Here is a 13,388-nt window from a genome sequence, read left to right as displayed (position 1 = left end):
TTGATAACTTGTGTCATCTTAATTTTAAGTGTCATCCCTAGTCCCACTACACTTGACAAAACAGCTTATTTACTACAAAAAAAAACACCATGTAATTTCAACCACAGACATATTTTACTCATAAAAGCTATATTCTACAAAGTCAAAAAGTGCACATTTGCTGTGAAATTAAGTGTGTTTATTTATTATATTCATAAGATTTATTAATTTTTGAAGGAGTAATTAATTTACAATAATTTATTTAGTTTAAGCGAAAAAAAGACACTAGGGTATATTACTCTTTTTGTAGTTTTATTATTGGACAACAACTTTCATACTAGAGCTTTTCTTCTCAATATGTCAAGGAACATCCTTCAAACACAAAAAGTACAAAATATATCTTTAAAAAAAAGGTCTCAATCTATTTTGCTGGGAGAAGTATCTGATTGAAGCAGTACAGCAGTGCAATATTCACAATGGCTGTGAAATCTCTGTTGGAGAGCAGAAGTGTTACTAGAATCACTATAGCACTTTCCTCATAACACCCTTGAAGTCTCACAAGCTTTCAATTTTTCCTTACTCCAGGTTCAGCTTGGGCCTGATTACCATATTTGCCAAATTCAATGAATCAGCAATCAGCAGAACCAACGCAAACACACAAGAGTTTTGCAGCTACTCAGAGAAATCATTGCTGATATTAATTCACTTTTCCCAATATTCAGTCAGTTGGACAAGAAAATTATTCACTTCAACTCTTGAGAAACCAGGCGAGTCAGAATTTGCTTGCTGACCAGGGCAAGATCAAAATTGTATCAGCTTGTGAGATCCAGTGTGTTTGGGAAAGTACACAACCAAGAATTTAACCTAGTCACTGATAGTTTGATATTAAGAGGAAGGAAAAGGTTATGAATTTGAGGTTTGGGTTAAGATGAAACATGCAATAAAGCGAGGACACTCTCTCAAACCCAACACACACACACACACACACACAACTGTGTCAAGCCAAAATGCTGCAGATGAGATGACATCTATCTAAACAAATTGGCATATTCTGTAACAGAAGTGAAATGGGAACGAAATGGCGACAACAGTACCTCAAATTTGCTCCAAATCATCAACAAAATAGATAACGATAATGTTTTTTGAGGTAATTATTCTAGTGTATTGTAGCTACCAGTTGATGACTGTTATGATTCAAGTTTCATGTCACAGAATTGCTTAGCAAACAGGATATCTGACATTTGTAAAGATGAGCATTGAATTTTTATGGATCATATCTCACACTACAGATGGGGATGTGTGATTTTTATGTTGGCTGCCTTCAACCCTGCCTAACTGAAAATGCTTGGCACTTTGCTTGACATCATGCAAATGAAAATTATGAAAAAAATTCATCTATAAATAGGTTTGTAGTAGTGGAATGAGACAAAAAATAAAATCCTGCCGGAAAACAAAAAGGAATGTCCAGCATTAGTCCAGTTCTCTGCCTTGTACCCCAATAGTCATGGGGTATTTCTTCACAAGTTCCTGTTGAAATCTACAACTCGTCTTTGAGTTTAGAGTCTGTTTCCTCTTCCTCCTCCTCCTCCTCCTCCTCCTCCTCTTCTTCTTCCTCCTCCTCCTCCTCCTCTTCCTTATCTTCTTCTTCCTCTTCATCCTTTGTCTCCTCCTTTCTTGTCTTTTCCTCTTCCTCACGCTTCTTTCTCTCCTCCTCCTCTTGACCTTCCTTCATCTTCTTCTCAGTATCCTGAGAGGAACATAAACAATACATAACAATTAGAAATTTCTATTGAAAACCACAATTAAGTGAAAAATTATTTAGGATGGAGACATAATAATTGAAGAAACATACCTTTGTGGCACCCCAAGTCTCATTGCCAACCTCTTCTGCCATCTTAGGGTCATTGGTAATGAGGAAGTTGTCAAAAATTGTGCCAGATTTCACCTAAAATATAAAATACAAGGAAAGGTGGTATAGAATGTGTCATTAAACAGTATTAAATATCTGAAAATTGTAATTGTGTTTGAGACACAAGGCAAATTGCTACCTGCCACAAGTCCAGTCCAATCACTCCGATGCTATCGTATTTATAGATTTCGTTGTCAGCGGTGTACTCTGGGTTATCAATCTCAGGGTGCACCCATTTCCCCTTGTAAGCAGGATTGTCAATCTGATGGGGTTTCCATTCACCCTTGAAAATATTAAAAATTAAATTTTTGAAATAAAACAGAAAACAGAGCCAGTATTCAGCCTGTTTTTAGGCATAATCTGCATCTTTTTCCAATATTAAATCAGGCATGAAATAGAAATTCACCCTATCAATTTTCTAAATCCATGTTATTGATCTTATTGTGAATCATTTATCCATGTAGCCTATATGTTCCATACTCCAGGCTTCTCCAATCATAAACCCACCCTTTCTTTTAAATCAAGCTCAAGCTCACTTCCAGCTCTGCCGCCATCCAATCAACAACCAATGGATAGAACTAAGACCCTGCCATACATTTTCGATAATCCATTTTACTCAGATGTTCGTCACAATACGGAAGAAAATATTCCATTACAGAAACCACAACTGAAGAAACAATAGTACCTTGTATTCTGGATTGGTGACCATGGGCGGCTCCCACTCCCCATCCATCTCATCGTCCCAGTCATCAGGCTTCTTGGCATCAGGATCAGGGATGTTCTCGGCTTTGTCCCAATCCTACAGAAACATACAGACAAAAGTGATATTAGCAAGGAACATAAAATGTTATACTTTATATTGGAACAGCTGTTGTTAAGATACAGGAAATCCAACGCATGCACTTATTTACTTGGTGATCTGTGCACATTTACTCCAAATAGTGGCTTAAAGTTAATCTGTTTTGCGACAAACAAGAGTAAAAATCAGTTTGGTTTCTGGATAAACAACAAGGACACTGTCCTTACCTCTGGTTTCTTGTCATCAGGGTCGTCAATCTTCTCTCTCTCGTCCCAGTCCTCAGGCTTTTTCGCGTCGGGATCTTTGATCTTTTTGGGAGGCAAGAAGTCCCAGTCTTCTTCCAGAGATCCAGACTCTACCTTCTTATTATCAATCTTGACTTCATAAGTGTTGTCAGAATTGACAATTAACGTGTACAGGTGGGTGTATTCATCATCCTGGATGATAAAATACATGGTATATGAGCTTGGAGGACTGGTGCCATGGAGCATTATGGGACAAAAAAGAAATACATGAACAATAGGATTACCTTGCATCTAATGTCTTTGTTGATCAAATGATTTTTGCCTTTGTAATTGAAGATTACATGTACTTTCTTGGTTCCAGGGCCACAGATGTCAGGACCTGGGAGAGACAAAACAAGTTAAATCATCTTGTGTGTCCAAAAGCACAAAATGTTTAAAATGTTCATCAATGAAGCGGTTATTAAGATACTCACCAAACATGATATTATATGTGGAGTCTCCATGCATAGCTTCCTGTTTGAGGTCTGATGGGAAAAGTTTGATGTAGCCTCCACCACAGTCAATGTTCTGCTCGTGTTTTACAGTGAACTGGATCACGAGAGGCTGATCCTTGTTGCTGAAATCAGCAAAGCGGGATGACAGCGCGTAGAAATGAGCATCCTGACTGCTCTGAAGACCTGCAAGTTCAAAGTGAGATATCTGAGTAACTTGTGAGTTATTAAAATCCCCATATAAATCATCTGATGAGTAGAGCTACAACTTGTGATTGTTTGTTTTGATAACTGATTAATCTTTTGACTGTTTCTTTTATTAATTGGATAGAAAATCCAAAAACAGTCTTTAACTAACGATTTAGCTAACGATTATTTAAAAAATTGATTAATCTGCAGGTTATTTCTTCGTTTAATCAAATGTAATAATCAAAAAATGTTTTATTAAAAAAAAAAAAAAAATCTTAATCCATTATCTACATTATTTAAATATTTTGTTATTTCACAGTGTTCTCCAAATAACATGCAAGATACAAGGTAGGCAGAACACGTTCAGTCATATAAACACATTCAATCATGTCACATTTTTCCATTATAAATAGTCTCTTTACTGTTACTGCTCTCATAAAAAAGTACAAGTTTAACATTTAATGTTTAAACAACCAATATTTTTGAAACATCAAATCATCAACATTTTTGGTCAATTTTTTTGAAAGATACAGTCTCAAATATATATTTGAATTACATATGTTTATCATTTAAATTTCCCATGGTTTTTAAAGCATACTATATTCCTCAACCTCAGCAAAACACAAAGTTGGAGAAAATAAATCTAGTCTGTGCCAGGGTAACTGGGCCCTACAGTACACGTGGTTTTATCATGTTTTGAAACATAGTAAATATCAGATGGTGTTACATGCCTACAGTTCAGTACAGCAGAGGGAATGACGTCACATATAATAGCCCCTCCCCTGGCGTATTATTCAGAGCATAAAATAATGCAAAACGGAGGAAACCACAAATTCAAACAAACCGGAGTCAATTATCTGGTGGCTGTAATAAATGAAGCAACACTCACCCTTATCTTTCTCAGCATCGCCATAAAATTTGCCTGCAGAGAGCACAAATTTCCCGTAGTCTGATTTATGCTTGGATTCCACCCATCGGCTCCTCCAAGTGTCTGAAATGTGCATGTGTGACATGAATATAAAATTAAAAGCTTTATTATTAGCATGCATATATGCATAATTATGAGTAAAATCAGATTAAATCAAGGACGTTTGCTCCACTGACCATTATTCATCCATGATGCCTTTGTTATAAGATAACCACTATCTAAACCAAGACTACAATTTTAAATTATTATTATCACTATTATTATTATTAAATGAATGCAACACAGCATTGTTCCCAAGCCATTAAAATAGCATAGTGACTCCATCTCATAGAAAATCGGGTCTATGGTGACTCCATCACATGCTCGAAAGCCAAAGAAAGCATAAATGGTATTCAAAAAGCATAAAAACACAAATGATTCAAACTTACCACCGTCTTCAAATTGCTCTCGGAAATAAACAGACGATTCTGCAGTTATTAAAGCGATGGACACGGCCATAAACAGTAGAGATAACGCTGTCATCTTTGCAGTAAAAATATATACTCTTTTTAAGAGAGACAAAACGGTATAATATAAAGAAAACGATTTAATAAGAAATACGAGGCTTGAATATGTATATAATGAGCTCTGTGCGCTGCTCTCTTTCGCTCGGTCTCGCCTCTAGACTGGGAACAGATGGCTGGCTCTGATTGGACGGCAGCTGGAGACGATAGCGTCACACCGGTCAGCCAATCAGATTATTTTGCGGAATGCTGTGGAAGGTCCTTTCTGGCCAATGCCAGCTGACCACGCGTTTGGCAGACACTAGAGATGAGAAGACTCGTTTCCGCGAATCGGTTCAGTGAACCGGTTCGGAAAACGGATTCAGTGGTTCCATTACGTTCTTGCGTGATTCCTGACATCAGACAGTCTGGCAGTGCTATATTACATAGTGGTATATGATCTAATATATTTCATAATAGCCACATGTATATACTTACTACTGTTTGGCAGATCATAAAACCGCCAAACAATCTCATTAAGTTACTGTTTTTTTCACGTTTCAATAAAATGCTATTACAACCATCTATGTTAATAAAAATGGTCGTGCAATCAAGTTGTGAATATATTTCCAGTTTCATTTGTAATATTTCTGAAATTTGAAGATTTGTTTGGTTCGACGAGTGAATTTTTGAGTCGAAAACTGCTTCCACTCGATTAGCGAACGAATTGTTCGATTTTACTCGTGAATAATCGTTCAGATCAGCTCGTGAAACAGGTTCAGGACGTTCTTTAAAAAGAACCGACCAAATTCGAAGGAATATTCATTCACGAGTTGGCATCTCTTGTGCTCATATGAACATGATATCCTGCTTTTCGCTGATATTTTAGTTGTGAAGTTGTTCAAAAACAAGATCTTGTTACTGTAATGGGTTTTTACTTCCACTGCATTTTATTAAACCAAGCATGTGGTTTAGTGGTTTGCAAAATCTATATAGAGATATCAAGTCAAGAGTTTTGAGAGCTTGGCACATTATCTTTTATTTCTCTCTTACATTAGACAAATATTAGTATAACAATGCCATTTCCCTCTGGTTTCTGTGTTATCAATGGGAAAAGGGAATGCAGAATTTAAGCTTGTTTAGCTAATAACAACAAACTGCACAAAGCCAAACTCTAAACAGAAACTGAATGTTTAGTACAGTATCTTCGCTTTTAAAAAGTTGACTTTGGCATCACTTGTCTGGCATTATTTGTAGACAAAACCCTTACAATAGTTTAGAATTTTAGCTGGTGGCATAAAATGGCTCATCCGTCAAAAAACTTGAATATAGTTCTTTCAGTACACATTATCAGAGCTGACACGTAAAAATCAAGAAGCTTTTTACTTTTAGCAATGAGTTTGCTGTCAGTTGAAAACAGAGTAGCCTACAGTGAATAAAATCAGGTGAATTTGATAAATTGGCAAACTACAGAAAAATGCATACTGGCCCATGTAAAAAAAAAATGTGCATTGCATCAAATCTCAGTTGTAAAGCAATGGTTCCTTCAATCTCATGTTTGTCAAGCTTAACCCTCTAGCTCTTTTACTACCTACATAAAAATGATCATTTCAGTAGCATATCTTCACCAACAACTGAATCACTTCAACATTTTCATATCAGAATGGGTTCAAAATGGAAATATCAATGAACAAAAAGCACATATGACTAACTTGTTTTGAAGAGGTTGTAACATTTAAATATACATGACAGATATACAAAAGATATAAAATAAACACTTTTTTTTATTATTGGTACGCAAGTCTTGAAATATGATCTTTAATGCAGTTAATGATGACTGAAATATGCAAAAAATATAAAAAAGGTCTTAAACAGCAACTAAAAGAAATATTCCAGGTTAAAGAAAACAGTGGCATACGGTCGATTACCACAGAAAAACATTTAAAATGGTCTTTTAAAAACACATTTGACAATAATATACTTACAGGAAAAGCCGAGCAGGTCCAATCAATAAAATTTTTCTATTGAATATCCTGTTTTACTCAGAAATACATAGTATGGAAGTACAAAAAGGTTGCAAACAGCAATTTCCATTTAACTGTAAATAAAAAATAAAAAAAAGTTAAACATTGTGATTTTGCTTGCTTGACTAAGAGGCTTCCACTGTAAGTGCATTACTGTAAATGCAGTCTTCTTTAAAGAGGTTAGGTTGCTTAAGTTCATATCAATGAATGTAAACTGTAACGTTGCTTGGGAGAAATAGATTAGATATAGATAAAAAGTTCTTAAATATATAATTTCAGTAGGGTTGACCATGAGCAAACCCCTCTCTCCCCGTCCTATATAGAGTTGAAACTCTACATATAAAGTTTTTTTCTGCATTGTCAGTGTTGTATAATTTGCATTTCAGATATCAGCAGTCATTTCTGCTTCATTCAAGTATGCTCTGTGTGTCAGTGATCTTATGTTGCTCTCCGTTATGGAAAAAAGAAATTGATCCTTTGAGGAATGGATTTGCAGCCCTGTGCAGAGAAGAGTTTCTCCTCCTTCGGAACATACAATATGGCTTTAGCCACTTCATCAAGAGTCCCCTCATCCGGCTGAAGACCACGAGCTGCATATGCATCACGTGCACACAGTTTTACATGCCGGTACTCCAGTGGCAAGAATGGTACAAAGAAGTCAATCAGATGGCCTGACATCAGCTCACTCTGCGCAAAACCTCCTGCAAAGGTAAAAAGTAATTTAACAACAGGAATCATAACATTTTATCTTGAAAATCACAGACTTGTTTATATGAATTTTAATACGCAACATCTATGAGATATTGTCAGATGTTTAACAATTAGATTTATTAATTCAGTTATGATGTGCTTGACTGCAGGTACCTCCTGCTTCCATGGCTTCAGCACGCAGAAGATGTTCCAGGTCTTCCATGCCAATATCTTCCCTATTCTGTCCCGAGTGCCAGAAATCAAGTGCCACTTCATTGATGGCTCTACCACCGATATTGCTAAAGCATGATATTAAGGAAACAAACATTAGTTTTTAGGTTCTTTTTTAATTGGATCATAGCAACAAATTAAATTTTTCAGATTTTGCATCTGTAAAGAACACACCAACCTTAGGAACAGAAATATGGCTCTTCTATAGCTGACCCCATCTACATTATCATAGTGGTCCATGTAGGGCTTTATGGCATCGATGAGTCCCGGATGAAGCTTTTCTGCCTCATCAAAGATAAAGAGAGTCTGTGGGCATCGCAGAACCATGTCTCGAATGGCTTCTCTTAGCTGGCCCTGGTCGCAAACACACCCACACAATTACAAACACTGATTGAAAGTTTCAGGATTCACTAAAACTTACGTGCATATTTCAGAATTTGGACCGCAATCAATTGAGTAAGGTTTTCTAACTGAATTATCCAAGTATATCAAGGGTGAATTGCATAATCATACAATCATACCACAGCTTTGACATCAAATGGCTGTGATCCAATAAATGTTCCCCAGAATCCCCCCAAAAAGTGATTGTATTAGATGCCTGCCTATGTGAAATGCATTGCATTTAGTTTTTTCAAGTTAAATGTATCCAAGCGAATTAATTATAGTCTAATGTTATAATGGAACCAAATACTACTCATTTGTTTGTAAAAAATCAACAAATGACTGCTGAATCAGACCAAATGACATGGGCAGCTGTGTGAATGTCAAATGTTGAAACTTTGCTCACCTTGTACACGTCCACCAATCTCACGTGAGGGAAGTGGAATGGGGCAATGAACAAACGCACACATTCACTCTTTATACCATCCCGGTACAGGTTGTCCGCGACTATCCCGGCCACAAAGTTCTTTCCTGTACCAGACCAGCCGTGAAAGGACAGAGTCAGTGGTTTGTTGGACTCAGGGTTTCTGATGAATCCCTGAATGGCTTTCAGAACCACAGACTGGACCAGGTGCTGCCCATGAAGCTCCACCTGTAGATCTTTTTCCAATCCTGTAATATGCATTAATAAGAGAAATTCACTTCAATAAATGTTCAGATATTTACAAGATTTTTGTTTCAACTTGCTGATATTTGTAGGATTTCCACAATTGTAAAAACCTGAACATTTGCATAAAATAACGCATGCATGGCTCTACCTGTGATGTTATTTGTAATCCTACAGTCTCCTGAATCACAGCACTGACCCAGGCTGCAGTACCATGCAGTCAGCATGCCAGTGTAGTACAGGGGAAACCCTGACCAAATGTCCCCAGTAGGCACTGAGAAGAGAGGTGTTACATAAGCCTGCAGTGAGTTAAATTACAATCATTACAAATTCTGCCATTCTTTAAAAATACGCTCGGAAAAGTTTATCCAATTCAACTTAAAATGCATTTTATTTATAGTCAATACATCATTCTGTTTAGTATTGGAAGAAAATTTCTAAACGCATTCATAAAACAATTAGCAGAAAAAATAACGCATGACACGTTGGTTATTCATTAGATCTTACATTTTATCTAAATTATATATGTGCTTTGTATATTTTGTATTATAATCATTTTACCATAGCATATGTTAAAATATACTTTGATTACACATATCTATATTATATCTTTACCTTGTTGAGTCGCATCATCCTGGTGTGATTGACAGTCCCCTTCCCAAATATTGCAATAGATGTAATTTAAATAATAGGTAGAAACATTTGAAATGCTGTCGAATTGAAAAAAATCCGCATCAGCCGATATAGCCAGGAGTGAGAACAAAATTACGAGTGAAAACATCGGTGCCGACGGAAATATTGTTCTTGCAAAGACTGTAACATTGAGCTATTAGATGTAACTGTAGCGTCCATTCATATACATCCGAGTCTCGTAGACTGCAGGCCGCCTCTGTGCTTAATGTTCAGAACTGAAACGCAACGTCACAATCGTCATTGGAATAGAACGAAAAAGGGCGGGGCTTCATGTAAGAACGAGAGGCATTTTTTTGCCACTCGTTTTATCAAACCAGTGGCTATTATAAACTAAAACAACTCAATGAAAGATATCAAATAAAAATATTCCGGTTTAACCTCATGCTGAAGTAGCACTGTCACGTGGTAACAGCTCATTTTGTCAGACTGTTCAATCGCAGTAGTTTGAGAACGTGATGTATTTTAGTTATGAGATGGCTGGGGCTAATTTGCATATCAGGTATAGCCGCTTCTGTAGAACCGATGCTAGTAAATGCTCGGTCCAATAAAAGTTGCTGCCATTAATGCTGAGAACGTGACAGTTACTAAATCCCGTTTCATACCTATATAGAGTCACGCTTTGGTAAACCTCAAAGCAAAAGTAAATGCATGGAAGTGACAGTCACAAGACAAGTCAATAAATGTAAATCAACTTCCAAATCCTGTCATGACAGAATTAACCCAGTTAATGAGTTGCAAGGTATGTGTAAGAAATTGATTTCCATAGCATGGCTTGAGGAGTGTTGACTTAAAACATGCCAAGTGTACCAAATACCTGAGTGTCCGTTTAAATGATCAACATTTACAGTTAACCAACCCACATACACAATCATACAAACACCTTATAAACTTGAGACTGACCTTTAATTTTACCACTTTATTGAAGTAATGACACTTTACAAAAGATAACAATTGACATTTTAAATAAGTCAAAAAGAGAATTGAAGCCCTGGAACGTTGTTCAGAAGAGTCAGATGCAGGCAACTTCTGCAAGAAACGAGGAGAGATTTTAGAAGAGCACAAGTGCAAATAAAGGTTAACGTTGAGTCAAAGTCAACCTCAGATTTTAAGGAACGGTATAGGGATATAATCAGCAGATTCATTTGGCAGAATCGGGTCATCACAGGTTGCAAGAAACACTGAAAAAGAGTGCCATAATCATACTACCATGATAGTTTCAGAGCCATCCTGGATGATCTTGAGCTCCCTAAAGAGACCACCATTGGTTAGTTGGTCACAGTCAACATGTTGCCCAACCAGCACCTGGGTTTCAGTCAAAGACTGTCCACATTGCGTGTTCAGGTCAGACATTTGAGGCATCACAAAAACCCAAGTAAGATAGATATTGGGTATGTTAGCAAAAAACAAAGCCAACCTTTAAAGACACATGTACTCCCCATGGCACGAAGGAGCGGTCACCACCATATCGGTCAATCAGCAGATGCCTATTAGAACAGAAGATATCCATGAGGATCAGAATTTTAACATGTGACCAGATCAGCCAGAGCTAATATCCATCCTCCATGGCCCAAAAAAAAAAAAAATTAACTTACAGTGACTCAGCACATCATGCTGGTCATCGGACCTAAAAGACACAAGGACAATTAAAACGCCATTCTGCTTTAAAAATGTTAAATGCATAACTACATGGCCTTAAATCAGAATTTTAACATGTCCTCAAAAAGATCAGAGACCTGATTCTAATTCATCAGTTTGAGACCACTTTGGCTGCAGTCAAATCACTTAACTAGACTTACCCTGCAGCACATTTAGACTGCTGCCGAGTCTCTCGTAGACAGACATGCTTGCTCCCATGTAGTAGAATCCATGCTGCAAAGAGAAACAAGACTAAGACAAAGCAACTACTAAAACACAAAGAGAACGCCTGTGATGCATCAGATAGGAGCGAAAGACTATGCTTTGAGTTCTTCATGGATTTTCTGCTGAACTATGCAGTCATCATTTGCATTAGATCTTAGAAAAAGCCATTTCAAAAATCCCAAACTCACCAGACATGCTTACGCCCGCCCCTGCAGAAGTCAAGCTGCAGAGAGAGAAACAGGAGTAAGACAAAGCAACTACTAAAACACAGAAAGAGAACGCCTGTGATGCATCAGATAGGAGCGAAAGACTATGCTTTGAGTTCTTCATGGACTTTCTGCTGAACTATGCGGTCATCATTTGCATCACAGAAAGTTAAATATTAAAATGCAAAATACCGTGCTCAGCTGATGGAATCATCCCTCTTGTGCCAACATCTTAAACAACCTGTAATAAACTGCTGTTAGTATAGAACAAAGACAAAGACGACAAGGTCTTAAACAAGCACTGTTTCAGTACACGGATGTCTTTCAGTCTAATTCAGAGAGATTCCCATTGTTTTATAAAACAATCATCATAAACAGCGGATAACTGCAGCTTAAGAGGCATTTTAAAATGTTTACCTTTCAATTCAACTGGACTGCACATGTTCCTATGACAAAAACCCACAAATTAACAGGGACCACACCCAATGCACCTATGATATTCAAACGCTGTGCTTCAGATAAGATATCTTGGTGGTTGCAGTTTCATCAGCATAAACTCAAGAGTAGCAAATAGGGTCATCATATACACACTTCTATGAAAGCACAGCATATATAAAAAGATATACCTTTGACACGGCTTTCCAGATTCACAATTCACTCCTGCATTAAAAAAAAAATAAATTACAAAAATCCAACAACTATAGTTTAAAATAATAAACCCTTACAATGCCTCAGAAAATGGGTTCTCAGAAATCACTCCTGTCCACTACTCTTATTTCTCTTTTTAATTCATCATAAGCAGAGTAATCAAAACGCATTTCTTCCTGCGAGAAAAAAAATATATATTAAAACCTTGGACAATGCTGCTTCAGATCCACTCGATTCCTGAGAAAAAAAGAAAGTTAACCTCAGTTAAAGACCTCACAACTCTTCAGTGCAAAACTAAAAATCTGAGAGACCACTCCGGTCCACTACTCTTATACATTTATAGTAATCATAAGCAAATCAACCAACCAGAAGAGATTTAATATAAGACTTGAGGTGTCTCCCGCGTTTAAACGAGTCCTCATGATACTGGATCTGGAGATATAGAGAAAAACAAACAAAAAAAACCTTAAAGGCTTTGCACGTAACAGACATTAAGACTGCACGCAGAGCACAGTTATGCATGTCAGAGATGTTGGTTCTCATCAAATATTATCAGATGTCCCTACCAACATCATGTATCATCATTTGCACACGAGGGAATGACTCGCCACAACGTACTTTCAAACCACGTGACAAAATTGAATTAAGCGTCAAATAGTTAGCTTTTGTTAAAGTACTACTAAAATACTTCATTTAATACTTACCTGAAGCATGTCTGAAAAGGTAGTTTAATTACAAGTATTTTAGCGCTCATTCGAGGCCTGTAACACGTGGACCGCCCTTCAAATTAACAAATCCCTTTCTTCCAGAATCGAATTTAAAACAAAAAAATAAACCTCAACTTCTTATGACCGTTACACCACAAACACTAACATTATAAAACACCCCACATAACATTAGAGTACTGTGATAAAAACGAAGCAATGAATCACCTGCTCCGCCCTTGAAGCGCCGCAGGAGAATGAG

At 36.9% G+C, this 13,388-nt stretch overlaps 2 protein-coding genes and 1 long non-coding RNA gene across 8 annotated transcripts; all 3 read right to left on the bottom strand.

The window, feature by feature from the left end:
* Positions 1-164: 164 nt before the first annotated feature.
* LOC306849537 (calreticulin-like) lies at positions 165-5,217 on the bottom strand. The gene is made up of 9 exons (XM_079384647.1): positions 4,969-5,217; positions 4,502-4,603; positions 3,406-3,609; positions 3,217-3,311; positions 2,915-3,124; positions 2,574-2,687; positions 2,028-2,171; positions 1,832-1,924; positions 165-1,726 (listed from the first exon to the last, which is right to left on the bottom strand). Exons 1-9 carry the CDS (start codon positions 5,060-5,062, stop codon positions 1,517-1,519), a joined length of 1,266 nt encoding a protein of 421 aa, XP_079240773.1. The 5' UTR covers positions 5,063-5,217; the 3' UTR covers positions 165-1,516.
* An 822-nt stretch (positions 5,218-6,039) lies between these two features.
* On the bottom strand, positions 6,040-9,955 carry LOC306849538 (torsin-3A-like). Of its 2 annotated transcripts, none has more exons than XM_079384648.1 (6): positions 9,631-9,955; positions 9,167-9,289; positions 8,755-9,020; positions 8,146-8,321; positions 7,911-8,035; positions 6,040-7,747 (listed from the first exon to the last, which is right to left on the bottom strand). In XM_079384648.1, the coding sequence occupies exons 1-6, from the start codon at positions 9,794-9,796 to the stop codon at positions 7,500-7,502; spliced, it is 1,104 nt and encodes a 367-aa protein (XP_079240774.1). In that variant the 5' UTR covers positions 9,797-9,955; the 3' UTR covers positions 6,040-7,499. The 2 variants fall into 2 exon arrangements, with proteins under 2 accessions (XP_079240774.1, XP_079240775.1); XM_079384649.1 differs by having other exon boundaries at positions 6,389-7,747; positions 9,167-9,314; positions 9,631-9,925.
* Positions 9,956-10,605: 650 nt separating this feature from the next.
* Positions 10,606-13,388, bottom strand: LOC306849544. 5 transcript variants are annotated; one of them, XR_013782346.1, is made up of 12 exons: positions 13,355-13,388; positions 12,789-12,854; positions 12,627-12,659; positions 12,401-12,434; positions 12,192-12,220; positions 11,967-12,015; positions 11,757-11,791; positions 11,505-11,577; positions 11,301-11,332; positions 11,114-11,192; positions 10,915-11,028; positions 10,606-10,734 (listed from the first exon to the last, which is right to left on the bottom strand). It is a non-coding gene; the product is annotated as an uncharacterized lncRNA (long non-coding RNA). The 5 variants fall into 5 exon arrangements; XR_013782347.1 differs by having other exon boundaries at positions 10,610-10,734; positions 11,123-11,192; XR_013782348.1 differs by having other exon boundaries at positions 10,610-10,734; positions 10,915-10,954; positions 11,123-11,192.

This window comes from Barbus barbus (genome assembly GCF_936440315.1).
Source record: "Barbus barbus genome assembly, chromosome: 29".
In the NCBI taxonomy this organism is placed as follows: Eukaryota; Metazoa; Chordata; class Actinopteri; order Cypriniformes; family Cyprinidae; genus Barbus; species Barbus barbus.
This window is presented reverse-complemented; position numbering and strand designations above follow the sequence as displayed.